The 24,335-nt window shown below is 42.9% G+C and overlaps 1 protein-coding gene across 4 annotated transcripts; it reads left to right on the forward strand.

Moving 5' to 3' along the window:
• The first annotated feature begins 869 nt into the window (after positions 1–869).
• Positions 870–23,793, forward strand: PCNX4 (pecanex 4). 4 transcript variants are annotated; one of them, XM_075614815.1, is made up of 12 exons: positions 870–1,007; positions 3,443–3,495; positions 4,188–4,931; positions 5,540–5,719; positions 6,327–6,838; positions 8,635–8,735; positions 12,347–12,469; positions 15,168–15,531; positions 18,238–18,341; positions 18,709–19,757; positions 20,400–20,586; positions 23,016–23,793. In XM_075614815.1, exons 3-12 carry the CDS (start codon positions 4,243–4,245, stop codon positions 23,265–23,267), a joined length of 3,561 nt encoding a protein of 1,186 aa, XP_075470930.1. In that variant the 5' UTR covers positions 870–1,007; positions 3,443–3,495; positions 4,188–4,242; the 3' UTR covers positions 23,268–23,793. The 4 variants fall into 4 exon arrangements, with proteins under 4 accessions (XP_075470930.1, XP_075470932.1, XP_075470931.1 ...); XM_075614816.1 differs by lacking the exon at positions 870–1,007 and adding an exon at positions 1,853–3,238; XM_075614817.1 differs by lacking the exon at positions 3,443–3,495 and having other exon boundaries at positions 896–1,007.
• The last annotated feature ends 542 nt before the right edge of the window (positions 23,794–24,335 follow it).

Raw genomic sequence — 24,335 nt, forward strand, 5'->3', positions numbered from 1 at the left:
TTCCTTACAATGCATCTGATCTAAGACGCGCTATTAGAGAGGGTTGGGGTTCCTTACAATGTATCTGATCTCAGGCGCGCTGTTAGAGAGGGTTGGGGTTCCTTACAATGCATCTGATCTAAGACGCGCTATTAGAGAGGGTTGTGGGTTCCTCAGAATTTCACTTGGGGTTCCTTAACCAAAAAAAAATTGGAAACCACTGACTTAGATTGTAAGCTCTTCAGGGCAGTGTTATTTACTTACTGAACTTATTTCCACTGTTTCTTCCTTTCCCCGCTGTACTGTAATTTTGTAATGCGCTCTATATATATAAAATTATTCGTACATACAATGGGATATATTGAAAATTGCGACACAAACACCGCTATTCGTTTCCTTTGCGTTAATAAAATCTGACTCATCAGGCAGCAGTGACCTCACCTGCCGCAAAAACGTAGGAAAACGCAAAGTGTTCTTGGCGTAAACGCCAGGAATTTTTTTTAATTTGCACTGCGTCAATGCCATCATTTTAACCCCTTGCATGCGAGTTACCATGTGGGGTTTGCATCCTGAGGTGAAATATTACATTTACTTATAAACACAACTATAGAGATAAATTATTATTATTTTTAGAAAAACAGCCAATTTTACCACAGGGGAAAAAAATGGAATTAAAAGCCATGAATATCATTGTATATTCTGCATTAGTAGACACACACCCCACCCTCCCGCGTGGCTGTGGAAATACAGTGAGCTGCACGTGCTGGGGGGACAGCAGCAGCAGCAGCAGCAGCGCGCGCTACCGGGCCTCGGGGACTACAGAACGCGCGCGCGCGACGGTCCATGCGTGCCCCCGCGAGCGCGCCACCCTTCCCTCCGCTCTCTGTTTTCCGAATTGGGGGGGAAGGGGGGTGAGGGAGTAAGGGGGGGAGAGAGGGAGGCAAATGGAGTCTGTGTTCGGTACACCGGGGCTGGCACCCGCCTGATGAGCACCGAGGCCCGCCAAAGGGAGGGGCGGGTGTGACGCGGTGAGTGGAGGGTAGTCAGAGGCCTGGGGGAGGGGGTGTCGCCATGGTAACCAGCACCTGGGGGGGGGGCACATATGGGGGAGGGTCCTTGCGAGGTCCCCATCACTCACCCACATGTTCCCCATAGCACTGACCCTGGGGCTGCATCACAAGCAGGAGCCTGCAACATTGTTGCACTGTACGAATAGGTCAGGGGGGCTCAGCTCCAGACACCCCCCCCCCCCAACAGGTCAGATTTTGAGGACACCCCTGCTTCAGCACATGTGGCTCAATCGAAAACTGAGCTACTGATTGAGCCACCTGTGCTGAATCAGGGACAGATTGAGCCACCTGTGCTGAAGCTGGGATATCCTGAAAACCTGACCTGTTTGGAGGCGGAGGAAGAGGGGCGGGGACTGGAGCTGAGCACCCCATAAATAGGTCACACTGTATTAGGCCGCGCTTATAGTGACAGCGACGCGACGTCGCATCAAAACAAATGCATTGCTGCCGTCGCGTGCGCTTATAGTAAACGCGACGCGCCGGCTTGGTCACGATCGCTGGAAGTCATCTCAATTTGATTTTTCCAGCGACCGTAGCCTGACGTCACCGTCGCATCGCCGGCACTATAAGGCTGCGTCCCCGCTTGCGCTGAGCGGGCGGCACTTGCGACAGTTACGTATATAGATACATGTATGTCCCCACTCACGCTGTGCGCGTGCACATACGCTCGGCGCTTAGGTAAACAAAAAAATTATACTTTTCAGCGCGCTCAACTATCCGCAATGCCCCCAGCGCGCGTGTACATGCAGGACACCCGGCACTCATGCTTGGAGCGCTCTCCAAGCATGAGCGCGCTCAGTGCCAGCGTAGACTTACCATTTACCTCCACTGGTGCTGGATGGAGATTCTCCCACCCCACCCCTAGCCATTCCTATGCAAATTTCCCAATCTGTGCAGCTTGCCACAAACACATATAGTGCGCCTGCGCAATAGGTTGGCATAAATAGGGCCGGCTATATTTTCACTGACCAGCACTGAAGGGGTTAATTAATTACTTTTTGTGTTGATGAACAGTGGGCCACCCTTAACACTTTCGCTGCTGGATGCTTGTGTCCTCTTCTTTCCCCAAAAGCCCCCCCACCACCCCCCATCCCGGCAGTGAAAGGGATAAGGTGCCCCCCAATATATGGAAAGGCTGGGGTCTTGGGGGTAACTGCCCCTGGACCCTGTTTAAAAGTACTGTAGAATTATCTGTCATCTTTCACTTTATTTTCTCTCTTTCGTTAACCTGATCAATAATGTGATTTAGAAATACTCCTAAATCAAGGCTCCTGTTTTGGGGAGAAAACCCACTCTTTTCTGTTGGAGCCTCTTGTGGAAAAAAAACACAGTATTGTGATTTATTACAGCAATTTGGTTCTAATCACAGTTGGGGAATGGCTGCATCACTATTGTCTTTATTAAGTACTATTTGAGCCCATAGCTACATATTTCTACTGTTGTATGTGATGTGTTATTTGTAGTTGCAAAATAAGATTTCTTACTATTTAGATTAAAGGGTATAAAAGGACTATATTGTTGTTGGTGCATTGCTATTGCAGACACTCAAGGTTTTAAAGCCGGGTATAAATATAATATATTGTTTTTTGTTTTTTTAAATCTGAACCTGACTGTGGGTCCTCCGAGCAATTTGGGGAAACAAAATGGCTGCCGAGATCAGGCGCTCATTCTGACGGCCAATAGAAAAGCTGCAACGTACTCTGGAGATGGAACTGTGGCTTTCTATAGGTGTCCCCGACTGCCATATCTGTAGTCCGCCACCATATTTGTATTGTTTTGTGTGGACAAATGGGTACATGAAAATTACAAAAAATCTCTGGAATTGTGGTGTCCCCAGATGTCGGGGGGCCGCCAATGAGTGCCGGTCCAGGTTAAACAAATAACCCCACGCCGCGATGCTGCTTTAAATGCATCTATTATAGGCACCTCCTGACTCCTAGGCCCGTCACCTGAGTGGCTGGTGTTGGGTGTCAGTGTTTGGGGTTGCTATGTGTTGAGTTTACAATAACTATGGGAACTGTAGGTGGGCAGATATAAAACTTTTGGAAACACAGAGGCACAAATTGCCCATGCAGACAGAAGTGAAAACCTTTGGTTAAAAACTTTTAACCATGTACAGCCCTGCAACGTTATCATGGAAAATAATGGTTCTTATTAACTGCACCTAGATGAATATGCATAAACTAAAGGTATGCTTTCTCCCAAAGTGAACGTACGATGTCTTCTGTCATATTACAACATAAAATAAACATGTTGCCAAGTTGAATTGCTGTGTGTAATGAAAATGTAGTCCTTTTTTGTTTCAGTATTTTTTGTTTTTAGGAAGGGATTTAAATGCCTTTTGCACCAAGAAAAGACTTGTTTACTGATGTTAATCCTACTTCTTTTGACAGAAAATCCAAAACTTGTGATGCAAAACAGAGAGGAAAATCCTTTCCTTTGGCTGGTAATAATGAGCCTAACCATACCTTCATTCTTGTGTTTATATTTCTCTTTCATTTCCCACTAGATGTTATGTTCCTCTGGCTGGGGATTTCCTTACCCATTGGGTCTGTTCCTACCAGTACATTCACTATGTACATGACTGTCTTTGTCTTTCACATTGTGCTGTTCTGCATAATATGTTCGTACAATAAATAACATTATAATAAATTATAAATAAATAATATTGCACATAAATAACATTCATAATTTCAATTAGTAACTATTGTGATTTCTTACTGTAAAACACTTCATACTGAGTTGCCTTTGGGCTTTTTTAAATGTTTTATTGTAAATAGTCTTGCATCGTTACATGGATGATATAGACTAGGGGTGGCCAACTCCAGTCCTCAAGGGCCACCAACAGCTCAGGTTTTAAGGATATCCCTGCTTCAGCACAAGTGGCTCAGTCAAAGACTGAGCCACTGATTGAGCCACCTGTGCTGAAGCAGGGATATCCTGAAAACCTGACCTGTTGGTGGCCTTTGAGGACTGGAGTTGGCCACTCCTGATATAGACTTATCCTCTGTAATGTTACAATTGCGAAATGGATAATTATTTACATTCTCATTTACCATTTAAGTGATATTCCTAATAAATCTGTTTTTGCTACAAAGTTCAGTGCTGCTCTAATGTACGTATCCTTTTCTTGTTTAGGTACTCTTCCACTTCACGGAAAATGAGCCCATATCCGGATTTCTGAATAATAAGAATGGGTCCAGATGTTCCTTTGCTAAATGATTATAAACAGGAGTTCTTTTGGAAACGCTTTCCACAGACTGTTTTTGGCGGTCCTCGGTTCAAATTGGGATATAGCGTCCCACCTTACATCTATGTCAATCAGATCATCCTTTTCCTGACACCATGGGTTTTAGGGGGTGTCGGTACAGTGTTGTGCGAGCTGCAAATACTGAACGACTATTACACAGCAGCTCTCTCAGGAGGATTGATGCTCATTGCAGCAATTGTCATCCAACTTTTAAACCGCTATGCAAGACAAAAAACCTCAACTGTCCAAAGGCTGCAAAATCAAAACGCCCTGACGGATGAAGACGAATATGACTTTGCTGGCTGTCTAGGCTCGGAAACTGTGAAATTCATTATCCCAGGCAAGAAGTTCATAGCCAACACTGTATTTCATTCCATTCTAGCTGGGGTGATGTGTGGGCTGGGGACATGCTATTTGTTACCATACCGAATAAATTTGCTTTACAGCAATATAGGAGGAACAGTTATGATCTTTGTGTTTGGCTGGGTAACCATATGCATAGGTGAATACTCATTAATTGTCAACTCCGCGACAGAGACTGCGACCTTCCACGCACAGGACACATATGAAATTACAGCTCTTCTGAGACCTACCTATATCTTTGCTTTTATTGCAGTTGATCTTGCACACAGGTAAACTTTACAGGGTGCTAATTATCGTTCTTATCGTTCTTATTGTGCTGATTATTTCACTTTCTTTGACCATGCAAGTTTTTTTTTTTTTTAAATATTTAGGTACCAGTTTGTGTTTTTTCAAGTGATAGAAGAACTTAGATTTTAAGGAAGTGGTTGACGGCATAATACATTGTCTCCTGAAACCTGGCAATCTTTAGAGACATCTTTTCTATCCGCCGACACAGCTGATTGGGTTGTTTTTGTATGAAATTCTCCTATGATGTCAATGGGGAATTTCAACTGAAAATGGCCCAATATGCCAGCTTGGCAGATATAGAATAAGCCCATAAGGATCCTATTCTACAAAGTGAAGTCCATAGGGCTAGTATTGTCGCTATTGCATTTAATAGAATAAGGCCCCAAGCCTCATCTGCTAAAAACTGCAAACCTAGAAGCAGCAGTCTACCAATGTCTGCTAGCCTGACCTTGACTACCAATAGGCGATGCCAATGGAGTTATTATGGCTTAAGCTTCAACCCCCCACCCCCTTACCTAGAAGTCACTTATTAATTTACCTTTGCAAGTCATATCTTGTTTAAATATTTTGTATTTCCTTTTCCGCGTAGGTTTACGGTGAACGTGCCGGCCTTAGAATGGGCAAACCAAGTCTTGCATGTTCTGTTTCTGTTTCTGCCGTTTCTTTGGGCGATGGGAATTCTGCCGCCATTGGATGCCCTCGTTCTTTGGGGAATGGAGCAAACACTTGAGTTTGTCTTGGGCGGCTCACCTATGTCTAGCAATATAAGGTACAACATACTTTATTATTTAATTTTTACTAGCAGTGTATGCATTTAAACAGCACATGGGCACATGCTAGATTTGTTTTCTTAAAGCTGCAATTTTTTTGTCCATTTTATTTTCCCTTTAATATGTGCATCAATACAATCCACACAATGATAAGTAATTAGCTAAATTGCAGATCGATCCCTTCTCCTGTGATCGATCGGCAAAGATTTGGCTCGGTTGTTCACTAAATGGCAGCAGAGGAGTATTCTGCAGTCCGTGGCATGCATATGCATAGTAATGACAAAGGTCTGTGGAGAAGCTCATGTGACCAGGCAGTCACTAGATACAATTGGTGCACTGCAAGAGAGAGGGCAGGGCTCAAAAAAGGGTGGTCCAGAGTCTGTTTCAGAAGAGGAAGGGTATGTGACTTTGTAAATGGTTGCTACAGATACAAAAAAGGCTTGTTACATTATACTACATTAAAAATGTAATTCAGGGTTGTTTTAAAAAAAAATGCTACAAGTATTTTCTCATACTACAGAACTGATTTATTTAAAAAAAAAAATACATGTAGGATATTTCTTGGTCTGCAGCTTTAATGCAATTTCTTTTTATTTTCTTCTGCAGGTTGTTACTCATGTTTGTCATATCTACGGGGACAACAATATCATCATATTTCATCCCAAATACTATTGGTTTGGTATTGTTCATAACGGGATTTGGATTGATCCTCAGTCTTAATTTAACAGAGATTGGTCTGGCCTTTCTGCACCGTTTGAACAGACACTTCTCCTTCACGAAGTCAAGTAATTTATACGGTTCTTTCCGATGGCAAGTTGGCTGGAAGGAGACCCTTTTTTATTGCATCCTTCTAATCCTAGTTCTTCTAGAAGCGAGCCTGTTGCATCATTTTTGTTTTTCTACCTTCTCCATAACAAGTCCCCAGGCTATAATTAGTTATTTTTTGATCGTACTTCTAGTTTTTTTATGGCTTCTCAAAGAAATTCAAGGTGCTTACCTATTGGGGATTATAAGGAATCCCTTTTACCAGAAGGACATTCGGATCTTAAATGTCTTTCTGAAGAAACAAGGCAGGCTACAAAAAGCTGCTGTTGCCAGAAGAGTTTTACTCACTTTAGGTAAGAAAATGTACATTTTGTTTCCATTGGCGACAGTGTCGTGACATTGAGAGCAACAGAAGCTGAAATGTGCCTGGAATGAAACGGATGAACTCCTTTTTAGTTTGATTCTGATATGTACGCACCAGGAAACTAGTAACTGCTGTAGTGGACGCTGCACTGATATTGACTTAGGCAAGCAACGCAACCCATATCCGTGCTGGTGACGTGTAAAGGATAACGTCATCCTTTGCAACGACAAAAAAAAGCTTGAAAACCAATCTATGCACGTACCGCAGGGTAGATGCAAGATCCGCTACTCTTCACAATCACCGGGCCTTGCAGCCTAAATGTGTTATTTTCTGACCTGTAATTTAATTTGAATTACAGAAGAAATAGAGTATGAAGTAGATGCTACACAAATAAATAACCTACCTAGCATACCTATTGAAGCAGCAATCCTCTTAAGTTGAACAACTATATCAGGAGTGGCCAACTCTAGTCCTCAAGGGTCACCAACAGGTCAGGTTTTAAGTATATCCCTGTGTAGCACCTGTTCCCCCTCCCTCCTGCTACGGAAGATCTGGCCACTACATGGGTGATTCCCTGGTGCTATAGCTCCCCTGCTTGGTACAGGAGGTCTGAGTTTCTCCGCGGTTGTTGTATAGGAGCAGCAACAGGGCAGGCTTTCTCCTTCTCATGGTGCAGCGTCTCCATCCCATGAGGATCCTGGTCCCCACAGGCAATTCTCCTTCACAATCACCACACATTATGGCTGGTAAAACGGCATCTTTATTGTACAGGCAGCATGGCATCATCTCCATTCCCTGGAGCAGACCCCAGGGGCTTGAGGCCCCAAGAGTCCCTCCTAATCTCCTTTACCCTCTTGCAGGGAAAAGTGTATCACTCCATATCACACAGCTTAATCATAGCACACTCAATTTGGTGGAGTGCCAGCTTTTATACCCGGGGGGAAAAGCTTGTAACCCCGCCCCATAACAGGGCAGATCTAGGTACTGACAGGCATCCCACCATATACATGCGACCCAGTCAGTACCCTCCCCAGGTATGACACTCCAACTGCCGGTTTAGGCCTGCCCCTGGATAAGGCAACATCGTACCCATCCAGGCTGCAACTGCAGGCTAGGCCCTGCGCAGGAGTTTAACCCCAACACTGCCTGTTCCTATCAGGACTTATACTAGTGTTGAGGCCAGTGGAAGGCTATAGCCAGGGGCACTTGGCTACATCTACTTCAGCACAGCTGGCTCAATCAGTAGCTCAGTCAAAGACCAAGCCACTGATTGAGTCACCTGTGCTGAAGCAGGGATATCCTGAAAACAACCTGTTGGTGGCCCTTGAGGACTGGCGTTGGCCAACCCCGGATTACATAATCGTCATAATTTATTTATGACGTAAAAACACGCCTCCACTTAAGGGGGCACCGCAAAACATTACAGTCAGTTTGTTATATACAATTATTTTTGGTAGACAGGAAAACCAGGCGTCCGGCACAGTGGTAAAGTTGCTTATCAATTCACTGGGAGCTTAATGTCCATAGCAGTTATACAGTGGAAGTTAAACATTAAAATGCTGGTAAGTAGGAGGTGAATATATCTTTCACCTATAGATTCCAGCTGTGTCTGCCCCAGGAGACCCGCGTCAAACATTGTAACAAAAAGAAAAATGCAATATGGATTGCTGCCTTAAATATTTAATACTGATATATATTTTTTAAACATTCAAAACTGTAGCAATTAAATGTATTTGCAATTATACACTCTGAAAAAAACAAGTAATTTTTTTTTTTTTTTTTTAGTATCTCCATTTGCTATGGTTGCATATCTGTCGCTAGATTCCTCGCTGAATAACCTTCATTCTGTATCCGTGTGCATCGGATTCACAAGAGCCTATAGAATGGTAACGTATATAGTTTGTCGTTTGCGTTTCATGGGAGGCACACATTGTGATGCTGCGCGGGTTTCAACTTCCAATTTTTGTTTGTTTTCACAAAGAAAGAGTTACAAATATGAATTGACTGGACAATGTAAATCCGAAATTTATGAATGGGAGTGTACAACGTAGGAGCACAGCAAAAAAAGTGTTTCCAGCAGGAAAAAGATAAGTTGAGGGCAACTCCAAGTTAAAATAAAAAGGCTTTATTAAATCAGCTCACAATGGAAAAGGTAGGTGAAAGAAACGCACCAAAGTGTTTCATCCCGTAGGACTTTATCAAGGTGTCAATACTTAAAAAATGCTTTAACATTTATAAGGTACCTGTTCGCGCCAAAACCGGCCATGATTACGTGTCCAAGCCCTCTTTCCAGCCTGCCAGAGCAATCTGGCACCTCGAGTGACATCATGGACCCGCGGCATTGCCTCGGGATGAAATGCGTTGGTGCGTTTCTTTCACCTACCTTTTCCATTGTGACCTGACTTTAATAAAGCCTTTTTATTTTAACTTGGAGTTGCCCTCAACTTATCTTTTTCCTGCTGGAAACACTTTTTTGCTGTGCTCCTACGTTCTACACACCCATTGCTGCTTCTACTGTGGAGGATTGCACGCCCTAGAACACTGGACACCTTTATGGGCAGGTAATGGGCAATAACCCTCATATACTTACCTAGCCTTATTATTGGTGATTATTCTACTTAGTGGGGGTTAATATACAAGGGCCATTGGTTGTGGTTGTCAAGTGGACACCACTAGGTTCCTTATCCCCCCCTATACATTTATGGACTTCTAAATTTTCATGGGCAGTTCCAGTGTCTTCATCAATGCTTATACAATATATGTATGAGACATCATGCTGAGAGTATACACTTGTGTGTGAGCACCATTTTCTCCAAATCCGAACTTTATGAACACTGTAAAGGCCCTTGAAAGGGTTTCTCGGTTCATGTTGGTACCGGTGAATTGTTTCAAACTTTATTGTGAAAAGTGAACAGGATTGCATTTTAGAAGCAAGGTAGATGATCAGAAGAACAGCCGCTCCTTATAAAAAGATTGCATTTTAGATTGTAAGCTCTTCGGGGCAGGGACTCCTTTTCCTAAATGTTACTTTTATGTCTAAAGTGCTTGTACCCATTATGTGTTATTTGTTATTTATATTATTATGTCACGTGTATTACTGCTGTGACGCGCTATGTACATTAATGGCACTTAATAAATAAAGACATACATACATTTATTAATTGAACGTACTGAATGATGTGAATGCTTCTAGTGTAGTCATACGGCACCATTGGTTAACCCACAGGTGCGCAAACTTGTTATACCCCCATGTTCTCTGGTATCTCCTGCGGCATCATGTGTCGCTGCGTAGTCATGGCAACGCATCGTCACTATCAGAAGATGCAGGAGGAGAAGGTAAGAGGCACTTGCAGAGCCCCCCGCACTCTCCCCCTGGCAATCCATATAAATGTTGTGGGGAAGAGCGAGGGGCCTCTGTCAGCGCGGGGATCGGTTCAGCGCACCCCTGCATTAGTTAGTTGCACAATGGGTGGATGCAACCACCAGGCAGATTTAATTCCGCCTAACACTGTTAAGTCAAAGACCACTATTCAGTATGCTCTAAGACTGGGGGGCGCGAGAATTTCTAGGGGGGGGCGCGGCGGTTACAGAGGCCCTGCGTTCTTCCCCACAGCATTTAAATTAAATGCTGGGTGAGGCCTCTGTAACTCCCTTACCTGCTCTCCTCCGGGTCTTCAGCGATGGGTCGCCATGGCAACGTGCGTCAAATGATGCGGTGGGGTCACGTGACGTGATGTCACATGACCGGACAGGGGGCGTGAACGCTGTGGCTGCCAGGCAGGGGAGCGCAGCTGAAGAAGTTTGCGCACCCCTGCTCTAAGACACGGGATCTCAACTCCAGTCCTGAAGACCCCACCAACAGGTCGGGTTTTCAGTATGTCGCTGCTTCAGCACAGGTGACTCAATCAGTCCCTGCTTCACCAGAGGTGGCTCAAGCAGTGGCTCAATTAAAGACTGAGCCACTGATTGAGCCACCAGTGCTGAAGCTGGGATAGCCTTAAAACCTCACCAGTTGGGGGGTCGTCTGGACTGGAGTTGAGAACCTGTGCTCTAAGGCCTCGTCCAGGGTAGAAGCAAGCGCGCTGGTGCTCGAGCACCTTGACATCATGCTGATCGGGCGATTCCTGGCCAGTTACTTGCGCGCATAGGGGGGGTCGTCCTCATTGGCTGAACCGTGCACATGACCAGGGCAAGCGTGAAAAACACAAAAATATTTGTCTCGCCAAGCATCGCGCCTCTACACGCTCACGTGCGTGCGCAGCATGGGCCCAACCATTTAATTGTTAGCGTGCGAGCAAGCTCTCAGCCTGGACGCAGCCTAAGGCTGCGCTTATAGTGCTGGCGACGCGACCGATGACGTCACCCATCGCCACTGGCGAAAGTTGTAATTTGATTTTTAGCGATGTCACTGGCAACAAGGCCAGTGCGGGCCGCGCAATTTGATTGGTTTTGAGACAGTCACATGTGGCGACTGTCTCTAAAAAAATCAAATTTTTCCCGGCTTTAAAATTTTTTGGTTGCGACGTTGCTTTGTCGCCGTCGCGCTTACTATAAGCGCTTGCGACAGAATCAATGTATTTGATTTGGAGCGACATCGCGTCGCCGTCGCAAGGCACTATAAGCGCAGCCCATGCTAGTGAAGAGATCAGCTTCATTTGAATGAATGTTACTAAAATCTTCAGTGTACCCACACAGAGAAGAATTTGGGGAGCAAGTGCAAAACCGGTAGAAGAAGGTCACAAGAAAGTTTGCAGTGGGAAAAATGTACAAATCCTGTGTTTGCTTGCTTCACATGGCCGCGCTGTACCCTGTGCCTGATTCACAACCCTACGATCACCGATCACTGGCTCCTTGGAACTGTCAGCGCTGGTGTTCTTGCAAATGCAATAACATGTATGCTGCCGTAAAAACCAGAGCTGCATGAAAGTCCAGGTTTAAAGAGGCAATCCCGGCGGCACTTTAAAAAAAAGGATTAGATCGGCAGCTTAGGTAATTCGTTTTCAATAAAGGTAATCAAAGGCGGCATATTAAAAAAATGTTTTTAATTATATATATATTTTTGGTTTAAAGTGTTGCTTGGATTGCCTCTTTAAAGAGAAAAAAGTAATAAATGGAAAATACAGTATGCGTGGAGTAACTTTCTCCGTGAAAGGCGCATGCATATCTAGACTACTCATTTGGCACAATTAAAATGTTAAACATTTTTTAGGGTTTGCCCATAATCGGGCATTCCATTATTCCATTGAACCACTTCACAAAATGCATGTTGACGCAAGTGAATGAAGGTTCTGAGAAAGTGGCAGGTTAGCGGCTACATTCAGTTAGGATTTTAAGAAATGGAATTGTAGATTTAAGTATTCATTTCTGTCCTGTTGATGAAGCAGAGATTTCATCCAAGTATGTATATTTCTAAAAATAATGTCCCATCTCACAGGCATTGTATCAATAATGTGATCATGTTTGCGGTATTTACCATAATCTTCTGTTTATTCAATAGGTCTGGCAGAATACAGAGAACGCACTGTTTGAGATGGTGACTGTGTCTATAATACAGCTATTGGTGTTTAACACAAACTTGTGGTGGAACATAAGGCTGGATACAGGGATTCGTCTTCTACTGGTAACTTTTAAATAAAAAGAAAAAAAAAAATATATATATATATATATATATATATATATATTTAATCCCAGCCTCTGTCTAAAAGCTGTGTTTAAAACAGCATGCATTGGCTTGAGGATTGGCTTGTGTAATACGAGCTTGAGACAAAAGGTGGCACTGAGTGCTCATTTGCATGTAATTTCCCAGAATCCCTTGCTGCAGTGGAAGCGCTGTATGCTGGGTGACAATGGGGAAAGACAGGGTTGCAGACCTGTCTAAGACATGCAAATGAACATACAGTAATATTTACAGTTGCTATATATTTAATGATACGCACGCACACGGACGCACACGCACACGCATACACACGCACACACTACCTGGTCCTTTAAAACATGATACTTGTTATCCCTTGTCTCTTTTACCTTTTAGCCCTTAAGCATTCCCTCCCCTTCCCATTCCTTTCCTCTCTGGCCCCATCTTTATCTATCCTTTTTCTTTATCTTTTTTATGTTAAAAAATAAAAATAATTTGAAATTAAAAGAGATTTATATATTGATATGCAACATACAGAAAATAGTAAAGAAAAATTATGAAGATAATTGTTTTTACTAAGATAGATGTATAAATATTGTTCATTTATCAAAATTGTACATGTAAGAAGTTAATTTATTTAAGTAAAATAATAAAAAAATATTGAAATAAAAACATGCTACTATTTTGGCCTGAAGTAGTGGCTCAGTGATGGTCACTGTATTTGAAGCAGGAGAAACCCATTTGTAATCTCAATTTCACCTTACCTTGTAACCTTGGGCAAGTAATTCTCACCCTGTGCGTGAGGCACTAAAATGAGATGGTATGCTCTGTGAGGCCGCGACTTATTGTGCCTGAAAATCTCTGCGTACAGCACTGCATACATTGCCAGCGTTATGTAAGAAAAAACAGTATTATTATTTTTGCCTTCAAAATATTGTGGGTATTGCTGTGAGTGGCACATAAACGCCCATAGCTCCAACCTCACAGCAACTTCATACCCAAGCATCACAATGTGCATGGGCCTGCTGTTTCTATCCGTTATCAAAGATGGTAGAGGACTTGGGAGTGGGGCAGAAAATTGGTTTGGGGGGGCCTCATCCTCCCTAATCGTTCTCCCATAAAAACACCCTCATTGACACAGGAACAATTAATTTTAGAATTTGGGGGAAAATTCATCAAGTGCGGGTTTTGGCTGGTGCTCCCAAACAGGCTTTAACTCCCATTGAGTTGAATATGGGATAATGCTGGATCAGGTGCGCTAACACATACCGGCGCTGGCTAAATCTGCCCCTTTGTGCATATAGTAGTTACATACAGTACGTAGTAGGTTGAAAAAAAGACATGCTGTATGTCCAAGTTCAACCTATGTTAGATTAAAGGCACAATCCAAGCTGGCGATAGTTATTTTTTTTTGCAACTAATTGAAGCAGGGGGCCTCCGGAGCTAAACCCCATTAATTTCAGGTCTGGGGACCCCCTTGCTTCCAGAGATACCTGCCTCCGTAGGGGGTGCCGGGATCGCTCTGCTTTATAAAGCTCCAGCGTCACGTGGGCCAATAGAAAGCCGCACCGGATGATGTCACGGCTTCCTATTGGCCCGCAGGGCGTGGAAGTTTTGAAAAGCAGAGCGATCCCGGCACCCTCTTCGGAGGTAAGTACCTCTGGAAGCAGGGGGTCACCGGAGCTGAAATTAATGGGGTTAGCTCCGGAGATCCCCTGCTTCAATCCTATGTTTAAAAAAATCACCCGCTAAGATTGCTTCTTTAAGACGACAGATACTTATCCTATAATTATAATGACAATATATTGATCCAGAGGAAGGCAAACGAAAAACCCAGTTAAACATTATCCAATGATGTCTCATAAGGGGGAAAATAATTCCTTCCTGACTAACGGGAATCCGATCCTTTCTTTCTTTCTTTATTTTGGTATATCCCTGTATACCTTTCCTTTCTAAAAAGATGTATAATCTTTTCATAAAGATATCTACTGTATCTGCCATCACCTTCTCAATATACATGGGCATCATTTTAGTTTTAACCAAACGGCACTTAACTAATTGATTTAAGTACTGTACCTTCCAAGTTTATTGAAATAGAATATTTTCTGCTTGTCTTGTATTAGCTGATCATTGTTGTCCAATGAAAAATGTTTGCCATGAAGATAGATAACCCAACATAAAACATTCAGAAATTCAATAAGAAGGGCAGATTATTACAGTCTAGTTAAATAATTTTATGTAACACAGAAATCGTTACTGTTCGAATAAATATGGCATTCCTGTATATATTTCACTTTTATAAGCAAACCCACAGTGATGCAGGCTGTCACCAGCCCATTTAATTTGTATCATAAATCTCATCCGATATTTCACACTTTTCAAATCCATCTTGTTAACTATTTCAAAACAGATATACAGATAAACATGTATAACGGTTGCTGAACTATTTGTTCTAAATGTCCTTGGAATTGAAAGACACTAGTGTACAAAAATATCAAAAGTTCATTTTATTTATAAAACTTATTTTTTTTAGGGTTCAGCAAAATTTCTGCAAATTCAAAAATAGAATTGGAGGAAAATGTCTTAAAAAAAAAAAACTAAAACTAGGGAACGAGCTAATTAGAAATACATCTTGAATTGACATTACATTTTAGCAATGTGTTGTCTTTGTCACTATCCACAGGTTGCTATAATTCGGGATCGGCTATATCAGCTGGTCTCGAAGCTGCAGTTTGCTGTATCTGTTCTCCTGACGTCCTGGACGGAGAAGAAGCAGCGACGGAAATCCACCACCACTCTAATTACGTTGAACGTTCTCTTCTTCCCTCTGGTGCTGACCTTGGTCACCCTCTCGGCGGTCCTCTCTTCGCCTTTACTTGCTCTCTTCACTCTTCCCGTCTTCCTGGTAGGGTTTCCCAGACCTATCCGAAGTTGGCCGGGAGCAGTGGGAGTTACAGCCTGCGTTTGCACGGACACGGTGTATTACCAACAGATGGTCCCAAGTTTTGCTACTGCCCTGCAATCTGCATTTGCTTCTGGTAGCCTAGGTAGGTGTGATGATGTGATGGGGTATATCAGGGGTGGGAAATCCCAGTCCTGCAGGGCCGCTAACAGGTTAGTTTTTAAGGATATCCCTGCTTCAGCACAGGTGGCTGACTGAGCCAATGATTGAACCACCTGTGCTGAAGCAGCGATATCCTTAAAACCTGACCTCTTGGTAGGACTGGAGTTGGCCACCCCTGGGGTATATTCACTGCGGGCCCTTTTGGCACGTACTATGTCTGCAGTCATGAAGAATGTAATATTTAAAAGCCCATCTAATCATGCGTGTGTAACTGGATACATGCATAGCAACAAGAAGTCCGTTAGTTACGAAACACCAGAGTTTTGCAATATTTCGAATACAAATTAAATATGGTTTTCAAAGCTCATGTATCACCCTATAAAAACTAGCTCAAAAAGTGCGGGATAAGATAACTGGCGACCGGCAGTAATTGTATGGTCTGATTTCTTTATATATCTACCTAGAAATAATCTGTACACATATCCTTAGCACATGTGGGTCAACAATTGAGTGTGCACATGGGTTAAACATTGGGTGTATATATTGTGTATTATAAAAGCTTATCCAACACACTAGTCAAATTAGTTTAATGCTACCAGGTAGGTCAGAATGTGTGTTTTTTTTTTTTAAATATGTGTAAAGTGTTTACAACCATAATAAGTTTGGAAACCCCCATGTGTAATCTAGTTCAGCGTAGATGCGCTCCTCTTATGTAATACGTATTTTCTCTCTAGCCGTTTACTTCTGTTACCATGGTGTGTTGCCACAGCACATGCATGGAGTATTACAATCAGACCGAAATACAGTACTGTGCTCATGTTACAAGTCATGTATGTTAGGAATGGCAGTATCAGTTACACACACGGCTACATCATAGGAGCAAAAAACAAGATGAAAATATCTTTAATTCAGTATAACACAAGAATGTCACAGAAGCCACGAGGCAGACAGTCACAGAAGCCACGAGGCAGACACAGTCACAGAAGCCACGCGGCAGACACAGTCACAGAAGCCACGAGGCAGACAGTCACAGAAGCCACGAGGCAGACAGTCACAAAAGCCACGAGGCCGACACAGTCACAGAAGCCACGAGGCAGACACAGTCACAGAAGCCACGAGGCAGACACACCAATCCTCACCTCTCCTACCCCCACGTATTTGCTTGGCCCCACTCGCCAGGCATATGAATGGATCTTTGTATAGCTCCCACAGTATACTTGGCGCTTTACAAAAAGAGACACACAAGCCGTACAGGGAATTATAATAAGTGGAACAAAGTCAGACATTTCCCTGATAATCTGCATTACTCAGCAGTGAGCCAATCGGCCCAGCCACCTACCAACTGCCCCGCTTTCTCCCTGCCCTGGGAGCAGCACCTCTTTCACCCTCCCCAGGGAGCCGCGGGACACCGGCTGAGAAACACAGCTTTACATGCCAATGTAGCAAGACTTCCGGTCTCCGTTACCGCAGCTCCGCACACTGTTTGCCGCGGACACGCTGCGGGGGGGGGGGGGGGGGGGAGGGCATGCTTCTGTATCGGACCCCCCACAGTGATAATTCTCTTTGTACGTGGGCTGCCACGGTTGCGGTCACGCAGTTTGCCCCCTCCCCCGGTGCTGGAGACAAGAAGTCTCACTACATTTGTACGAACATTATTAATAAGCAATTGCTATATATGTAGTGTCCCATAAAACCTCTCTAGTATTGCTTATTCATTTGAAGAGAACTGTAAAGTTGGAGTATACCAGTTCCTGCACAGGGTGGTCCATAACCAGATTTATTTATTATTTATAATTGTAGGTCGGTTTATACTTTAGACCAGGGGTGACCAACTCTGGTTGTCAAGAGCCACTAACAGGTCAGGTTTTCAAGATATCCCTGCTTCAGCACTGGTGGCTCAATCAGTGGCCCCTGACGACTGGAGTTGGCTTCTCCTGCTTTGATCGTTTTTAAGATGAGGTGAAAGCGTGTTTTCTGTTCTAGTTTCTTGTCTTTGGTTTAACAACCAAACTGGAGAAGGCCACCTTTCCTATGATTATTTCAGGCAGTCGTGTAGGCCAAATCGTGACTTTTTGTGGTGTTAAAACAGCAGTACAGGCAGTCCTCGGTTATCCGACACAATGCGTTACTCAAAATGGCGTTGGATAGCGAAACGTTGTAAAGCGAAACACACTTTCCCATAGGAACACCGTTTAAATGAAAGGTTCCGTTCCTGAAGGCATTTTTAACACTAAAATACACCAAATATTTTATGCAGGCAATAAGATACGCAGCACACACATACATTATATAGTATATACTGTATTATATATATATATATATATATATATAATATAACATAATAAATAATATATTATATAGTATAATATAATATATATACGCTCTTGCGACGCTTTGCAACGTTGTGTATGTGTGTGTGTATATATATACACACACATACACACAAACAATGTTGCAAAGCGTCGTAATAGCATTGGATAAGCCGTTTTGGCGTTGTAAAAATGAACATAGGATGCATTGCACAGCGTTGGATAAGCCATTCGTTGTAAAACGAGGACTGCCTTTATACGGTAGAGCACCATGTTTATTTTGCATGGGTTTTTTACAGTTGGGAAGGAGCTGAACCCCATTAATTTCCGCTCCGGGGACCCCCTGCTTCCCGAGATACTTACGTTCTGTTATCTTGCAGGTCTGGTTACACCTGGATCTCACTTTCTTTGCCGCTTTCAAGATAGATTAATATGGCTGCTGGTTCTGGAACGGGGATACACCTACTGCTGCGTTAACATTAAGGTAAATTCATAGTCCGTGTAAAGGAAACTTGACATTTTTGGGGGTTTCCTGGCAAAATATGAGGCGGTTCCACCATACTGTTCCTATAAGGCTGTAAAAGAATATTCTGTAGTCCTCCTCGGGAATGAGCTGTAGTAAGTTGTGTGATGTTTTCTCTTCAAGGGGCTATTTAATTTATTTTTTTTATATATATAAAGTGCATGTTTTGCTCTAACAAATAATTCAGAGTAAATGCAAAAATGTTTCCCCCCCCCAAACATACCTTGAGTAATTCTGTACCCAGTATTGTGCTTTTGAGTTATACAGATACTACACCATAATGAAATAAGAAACAAATTAACTCATTCTAAATCCTTTTATTGAACAGGGGTTAGAGCTGCAGGAGACTTCTTGCCACACAGCCGAAGCCCGGAGAGTAGACGAAGTATTTGAAATGGCCTTTGAACAAGCGGAAAATACAGGAACGTTTTCTCTTAATCACCATTTTGGAAACATCCTGACGCCGTGCACTGTTGTACCAGTCAGAGTGTACTCGGATGCCAGAAATGTGCTGTCTGGGATAATCGATTCCCATGAGAACTTGAAACAATTCAAAGACGATTTCATCAAAGTACTTTTGTGGGTGCTGATACATTATTGCTACAAAAAGTCAAAAGTACACAAAGCCGCAGACACCGAGGAAAATGAAGATAACAAAATTGTGCCGCCTGAAACGCACTATCAAAGAGAAGGAACACGTACCGTACGAACGACTGGTATTGTAAAAGATGCAGAAAGTTCTAATGAAGAAGAGTTTGACGAATGGTCGGATGAAGACATATTTGAGATTCTTCCCCACGCAAAGAAACCTGGAGTGAAAAGAATTGGGACTTTAGCAGATGATGCTTTGCCTATCCCAGGATGTGTTCAAACACAAAAGGCAGATACTTATGTAGTGCAAGATGTATCTGTTGATAAACTGTATTCTCTGGTTGGATTTGGTCTTCCTGCTGCTGACAAAGGAAAACCCGCTCATCTTGAACATTTTAATCTGGCAGAATTTAGCTGCTCGTACTCAAAGTTTCTCGGCATCCCTGAAGACTGGATATTGGTTTCATTAGCGAATTTGAAAATGAATGAAATGAAGCAGATATTTCCATTAGACTGGTATGAGTTTGTTTTGGGTCAGCTAGATTTCCATCACTTGAACGAAAAGCCGCCTACTCTACTTGGTGAAGTAATCAAGGAAAAATCGTTAAGAGATCTGTATATTCGAGGGTTGACGTCCATCTATTTTGCTTTCTTTGGCATGGAAAACACAACGCCTACTTCTGCTTGGTTATTTAGAACATATTTAGGGGGCATCCCTTGGTCTGTTTCTTTGGACTGGCTAACTGGGAAACCAGAGTTATTTCAACTTGCACTGAAAGCATTCAGGTATATTTTCTTGTATAAAATTACAGCAATTACCATTCTTAATGACTTTACTACTGGAAAGGCTAGCAACATGATGTTAAGCTATATTTGTTTGTGTGTATAATATAGAAAGAAGTAGACTAGAATATGGACATTAGTTCGCAATGTAAAAAAAATAATTCTTGTCGCTCATTCTTTTACTTAGCACTGTATTTCATTTATCTAGTACTGGAGTGGCCAATGCTAGTCTTCAAGGGCCACCAACTGCAGCAGGGATACCTTAAAACCTGACCTGTCGGTAGCCCTTGAACTAGAGTTGATCACCCCTGATCCAGTACAATCTTATTACATATGTATAAGTAGTGTAATATTTTCACCAACGTGATGTAATTCATTTTGTGACTAAGCCTGCACATGGTGAAGGAACAGGAACCCAAGTTGGTTGGTGCTTCTACTTAGCAGGGACTTTGTATTATAAATTTGTTGTAGAAACTGGTCCAACGTACATTACTTTCGGTTTACAAAAGCGTGACGTGTGGGTAGTCCTTTATGACTGTCCAACAGAACATCTGTTCATGGACTTTTTATCACGTAAGACATTGTGCCTCCAGTTTTAACAGTAATTGGAACATGTATTTCACAAGGAACATTTGTATTTGATAGGTATACATTTAAGCTGATGGTTGATAAAGCAAGTTTGGGCCCATTGGAAGATTTCAAAGAGCTTCTCAACTATCTAGAAGAGTATGATAATGACTGGTATATCGGGCTGGTATCAGATGCTGACTGGCAACAAGCAGTTTTGCAAGAGAAACCATACCTGTTTTCCCTAGGTCATGATCCAAACATGGTAAGAAAGCTAACCGCTGCTATTGAAACACTTACGTCTAAATAGTGTATTGTTCAACAGCCAGAAGGGCAAAACGAAGTCTCCTTTCCAGAATTCTTTTTTTATATTTTTGTTTCCTTGTGTATTTGGGAGCATGTTTCCAATTTTGAAAAGGTAAGTATTTTAAAAAGTAGCACATTTTAACTGATGTATCTGTTCCCAGGGAAAGCAGCGGGATGTCCCTTGCGTGGGGTAAAAGAAGCAGGTTGGGGGGTGACTGGTGGACATGCAGCTGCACTCATGAGCTCCTTGCATACGCTTGTACATTACACAGGGGAGAGTTTGTCCCTTTTATGTTTACCCACCATTACCTTACTGCAGGGATGTTCAACTGCAGTCCTCAAGCCCCCCTAAACAGGCCAGGTTTTCAGGATATCCCAGCTTCAGCACAGGTGGTCATTTGAAGACTGAGCCATCTGTGCTGAAGCCGGGATATCCTGAAAACCTGACCGGTTGGGGGGAGGAAGAGGAATTGAGGACTTGAGTTCAGCACCCCTGCCTTAGGCCAGGTACCCAGTGGCTGCTGTGGCGCGCCACACAGCACAGCCCTCTATGCAGTAGGTCCCAGTGGCCATGTGTGTGGGCGCGCAAAGTGCTGTGACGCGTACGCTGGCAGGGAAGATAAGAATGTTGTCTTCCCGTGCCGCGGTCACGTGCTGAGCGGGCAGCCAATGGAAAGGCAGATATGCCCCGTCATGGCCACAACCCCCACTCGCTCCCTACAGACCGCACAACGCTGCTTTAACTGTGCACGCGCAGCCAGGACGCCAGGCGCGCGTGCAGCAGTGAACTCTGGGGCCTTAGCTTTACTGTGTCTTGAGAAACAGATAAAAACAGACACTTAGACAAGCTGCAGAACTAACTCGTTGAGAATATGGTTATTGCATTGGATAAGCACAATAAAATGTTTAGAGCCGCAGTGTCTAATTTGCTTACCAGCAGAGTAACTTGGCACGCTTAGAAAATACGTTACTAAATGATAAACTGTAGGGCAAAGTTTGTGTACAGAAGTATGACCGGATTTATATCACTTGTTTCGAAACCTCATGGCAAACTGTCACAATGTCACAATGACAGATGCTCTGTACTCATTTGGAAAACAGCAATCCTTCCTGCCTGTGTATTTATCGAATTGGAACCGGGGGTCCGGCCGCACCTGCACCTCGCTATGTATTCTTTGCTCTCTGGGGACCCCTAGGTTCTTGAGATTCTTGTCAGTGTTTTTCTCCTCTTTAAATGAACTCAAATGGGCGCCAAATTTCGTGAGTCAATAGGAAACTGTCCCCACGTCACCAGGGAGATGTTGCGCCTTCCTATTGGAAAACCGTTTAAATGCCCAGAAAGTAACACCACCAACTGAGGCGATAAGTAAAAATAGCGCGGTTTGACTTGGGAGGAATATATATATATATATATATATAAATATATATATATTATTATATCGAAGCAATATCCTACATGTGCTTTTTTTATCAGTTCTGTAGTATTGGATAATATTTACTACCTTCTTTTATTTTAAAATGCCAGTCCTAATGCCATTTTTAATGAGTTTTAATATACTGAGCATCCTTTGACTTTTACAGCAGGCTTTAGCCCCCCCCCCCCCCCCCAGCAGTGTAAGATATTTGTAATGGTTTCCTGTTTGTGATAAGTTGTTGCCAATGTTCCCAGCAGTTTGAGCTGCAAACTGTAACTTTAGATAATGTTACCTTAGCAGCTACAATGTATTCTTATATTACTGAGTCACACTGACTAAAGGATTGAGTTGAAACTGAAAGGCGGCCATTTAGTGAGCCCTGGGAAGCTGGATCTTTGCTGATCGATCATGGGAGAACAAATCGATCGGCAGCTTAGGTAATTAGTTTTCAAAAGTAGGTAATCAAAGTCTGCATATAGTAAAACATTTTATTTTTAAAGATACATGGACTCTCGCTGGACCAATTTGCTTTATATTTGTTCCACTGACAAAATGAACAGGTCAACAATGAATTTATGGCAACATTCGATACATTTACTTCCTTTCTACGTGCCATCCACCTTTTTTCTATACACAAATCCGTTTGTCAAAAACTGGTACTTCCAGTGGTAATCAGGAGAACATCTTCCCAAGCGTCCCACCCCCTGGTTTATATTGGAGAGTAGGTGGAACAAAGTTTTTACCCCTTTTGAAATAGCAGAAACATGTATCTGTTGTAATCTGATAAAAAGGTAGATACTGTATACACCTGCCCTTCTCTAACTCGGTACAGAAATCACATACTCGTTGCTTTGAAGGTATTCGAGCCGCTGATAAATATGTTTATATTTGATATAAACGCTGATAAGAATGTTAAGTACAGCACGTTGGTGATAAACCAAAGATAATAACGATGTTTCTTTCTCTTGCTCAGGGAGTTTACACCGGAAGAGTCCTCACCCTTCAGGAGCAATTGGTGCAGGTTGGGAAGTTGAATGCTGAAGCAGTGCGAGGTCAGTGGGCAAATCTGTCGTGGGAGCTGTTGTACGCCACAAATGATGATGAAGAACGCTACAGCATACAAGCGCATCCGGTGCTTCTACGCAATTTAACAGTGCAAGCAGCAGACCCACCCCTTGGATATCCAATTTATTCTTCCACCTCTCTACATGTGCCTTTCTATTAATCCCTGCATACATCTAGGTACCGTGTTTCTGCATGTCCAGTGGAACATGATCTCTTCACTTCCACAATAATACAGGGGTGCTCACGACCCCCCCAATAGGTCAGGTTTTCAGGATAACCCTGCTTCAGCACAGACTGAGCCAGTTGATTGAGCCACCTGTGCTGAAGCAGGGATATCCTGAAAACCTGACCTGTTGGGAGCTCTTGAGGACTGGAGTTGAGCACCCCTGCAATAATTGATGCTGCTGTTGGACTTGGTGTCCAGGCATGTTCCTTTGGCTTGCCTGTTTGTTATTTTATAATGACGTGCATGTACATATTCCTTCACATTACCTCTAGACAAGTGCATTCAGTGGCATTTATCTCCAAATACTACAGCGATCCGACAGGTGACTTACATCAAACAAGTCATTGCTTCCCATGTACTGTATATACTGTTACAAATATGTGAAGAACCACAACAATGTTTGAACAAAATGTGTATAATGTATAACATTTTCTATAAAATATAAATTGATTGTAGTAAATATCAGAGTCTGTGTTTTTGCCACGTGGGTTGTTTACATAAAATTTGAGTTGGTCGTTTTCCAATGTACTTGGCCACAGTGTGGGGTTTATTATTTCTTAGCTGGGTAGTATATATTTTGGTAAAAAATGCACATAAATAAAAATGCATCGTGTGTACATACGCAGGCAGAGGTTCCGATTTTTTTGAATGATGAACTTTGGCTTTACTGGACTGACAGAAGGTAAGAGGTCCACACTGAGAATGTGGTATGAAAAGGAGCAGGAGGAATGGATGGTGGATTCTGATTTTTCAGCTAGCAACATGATACTGTGATGTGTGATATTTCAAGGCATAGCTCAGCTGAGATGAGCCTGCTGTATAGCAAGGCAGACAAAGCCAGGGCGGGAGTTACTACTCCCCCACACAACTAATACAGACATAGCCTTCCAAATATAACCAGTACCTCCTCTCTAAACAGCACACGCTGTGACCTGAAGTCATTGAAAGGTTCTGCTGCTTCTTATCTGGAGTACAAAGAAATGTAGGGTGTCTCATATTGGC

The sequence above is a fragment of the Ascaphus truei genome, chromosome 9 (assembly GCF_040206685.1).
Source record: "Ascaphus truei isolate aAscTru1 chromosome 9, aAscTru1.hap1, whole genome shotgun sequence".
Classification (NCBI taxonomy): Eukaryota; Metazoa; Chordata; class Amphibia; order Anura; family Ascaphidae; genus Ascaphus; species Ascaphus truei.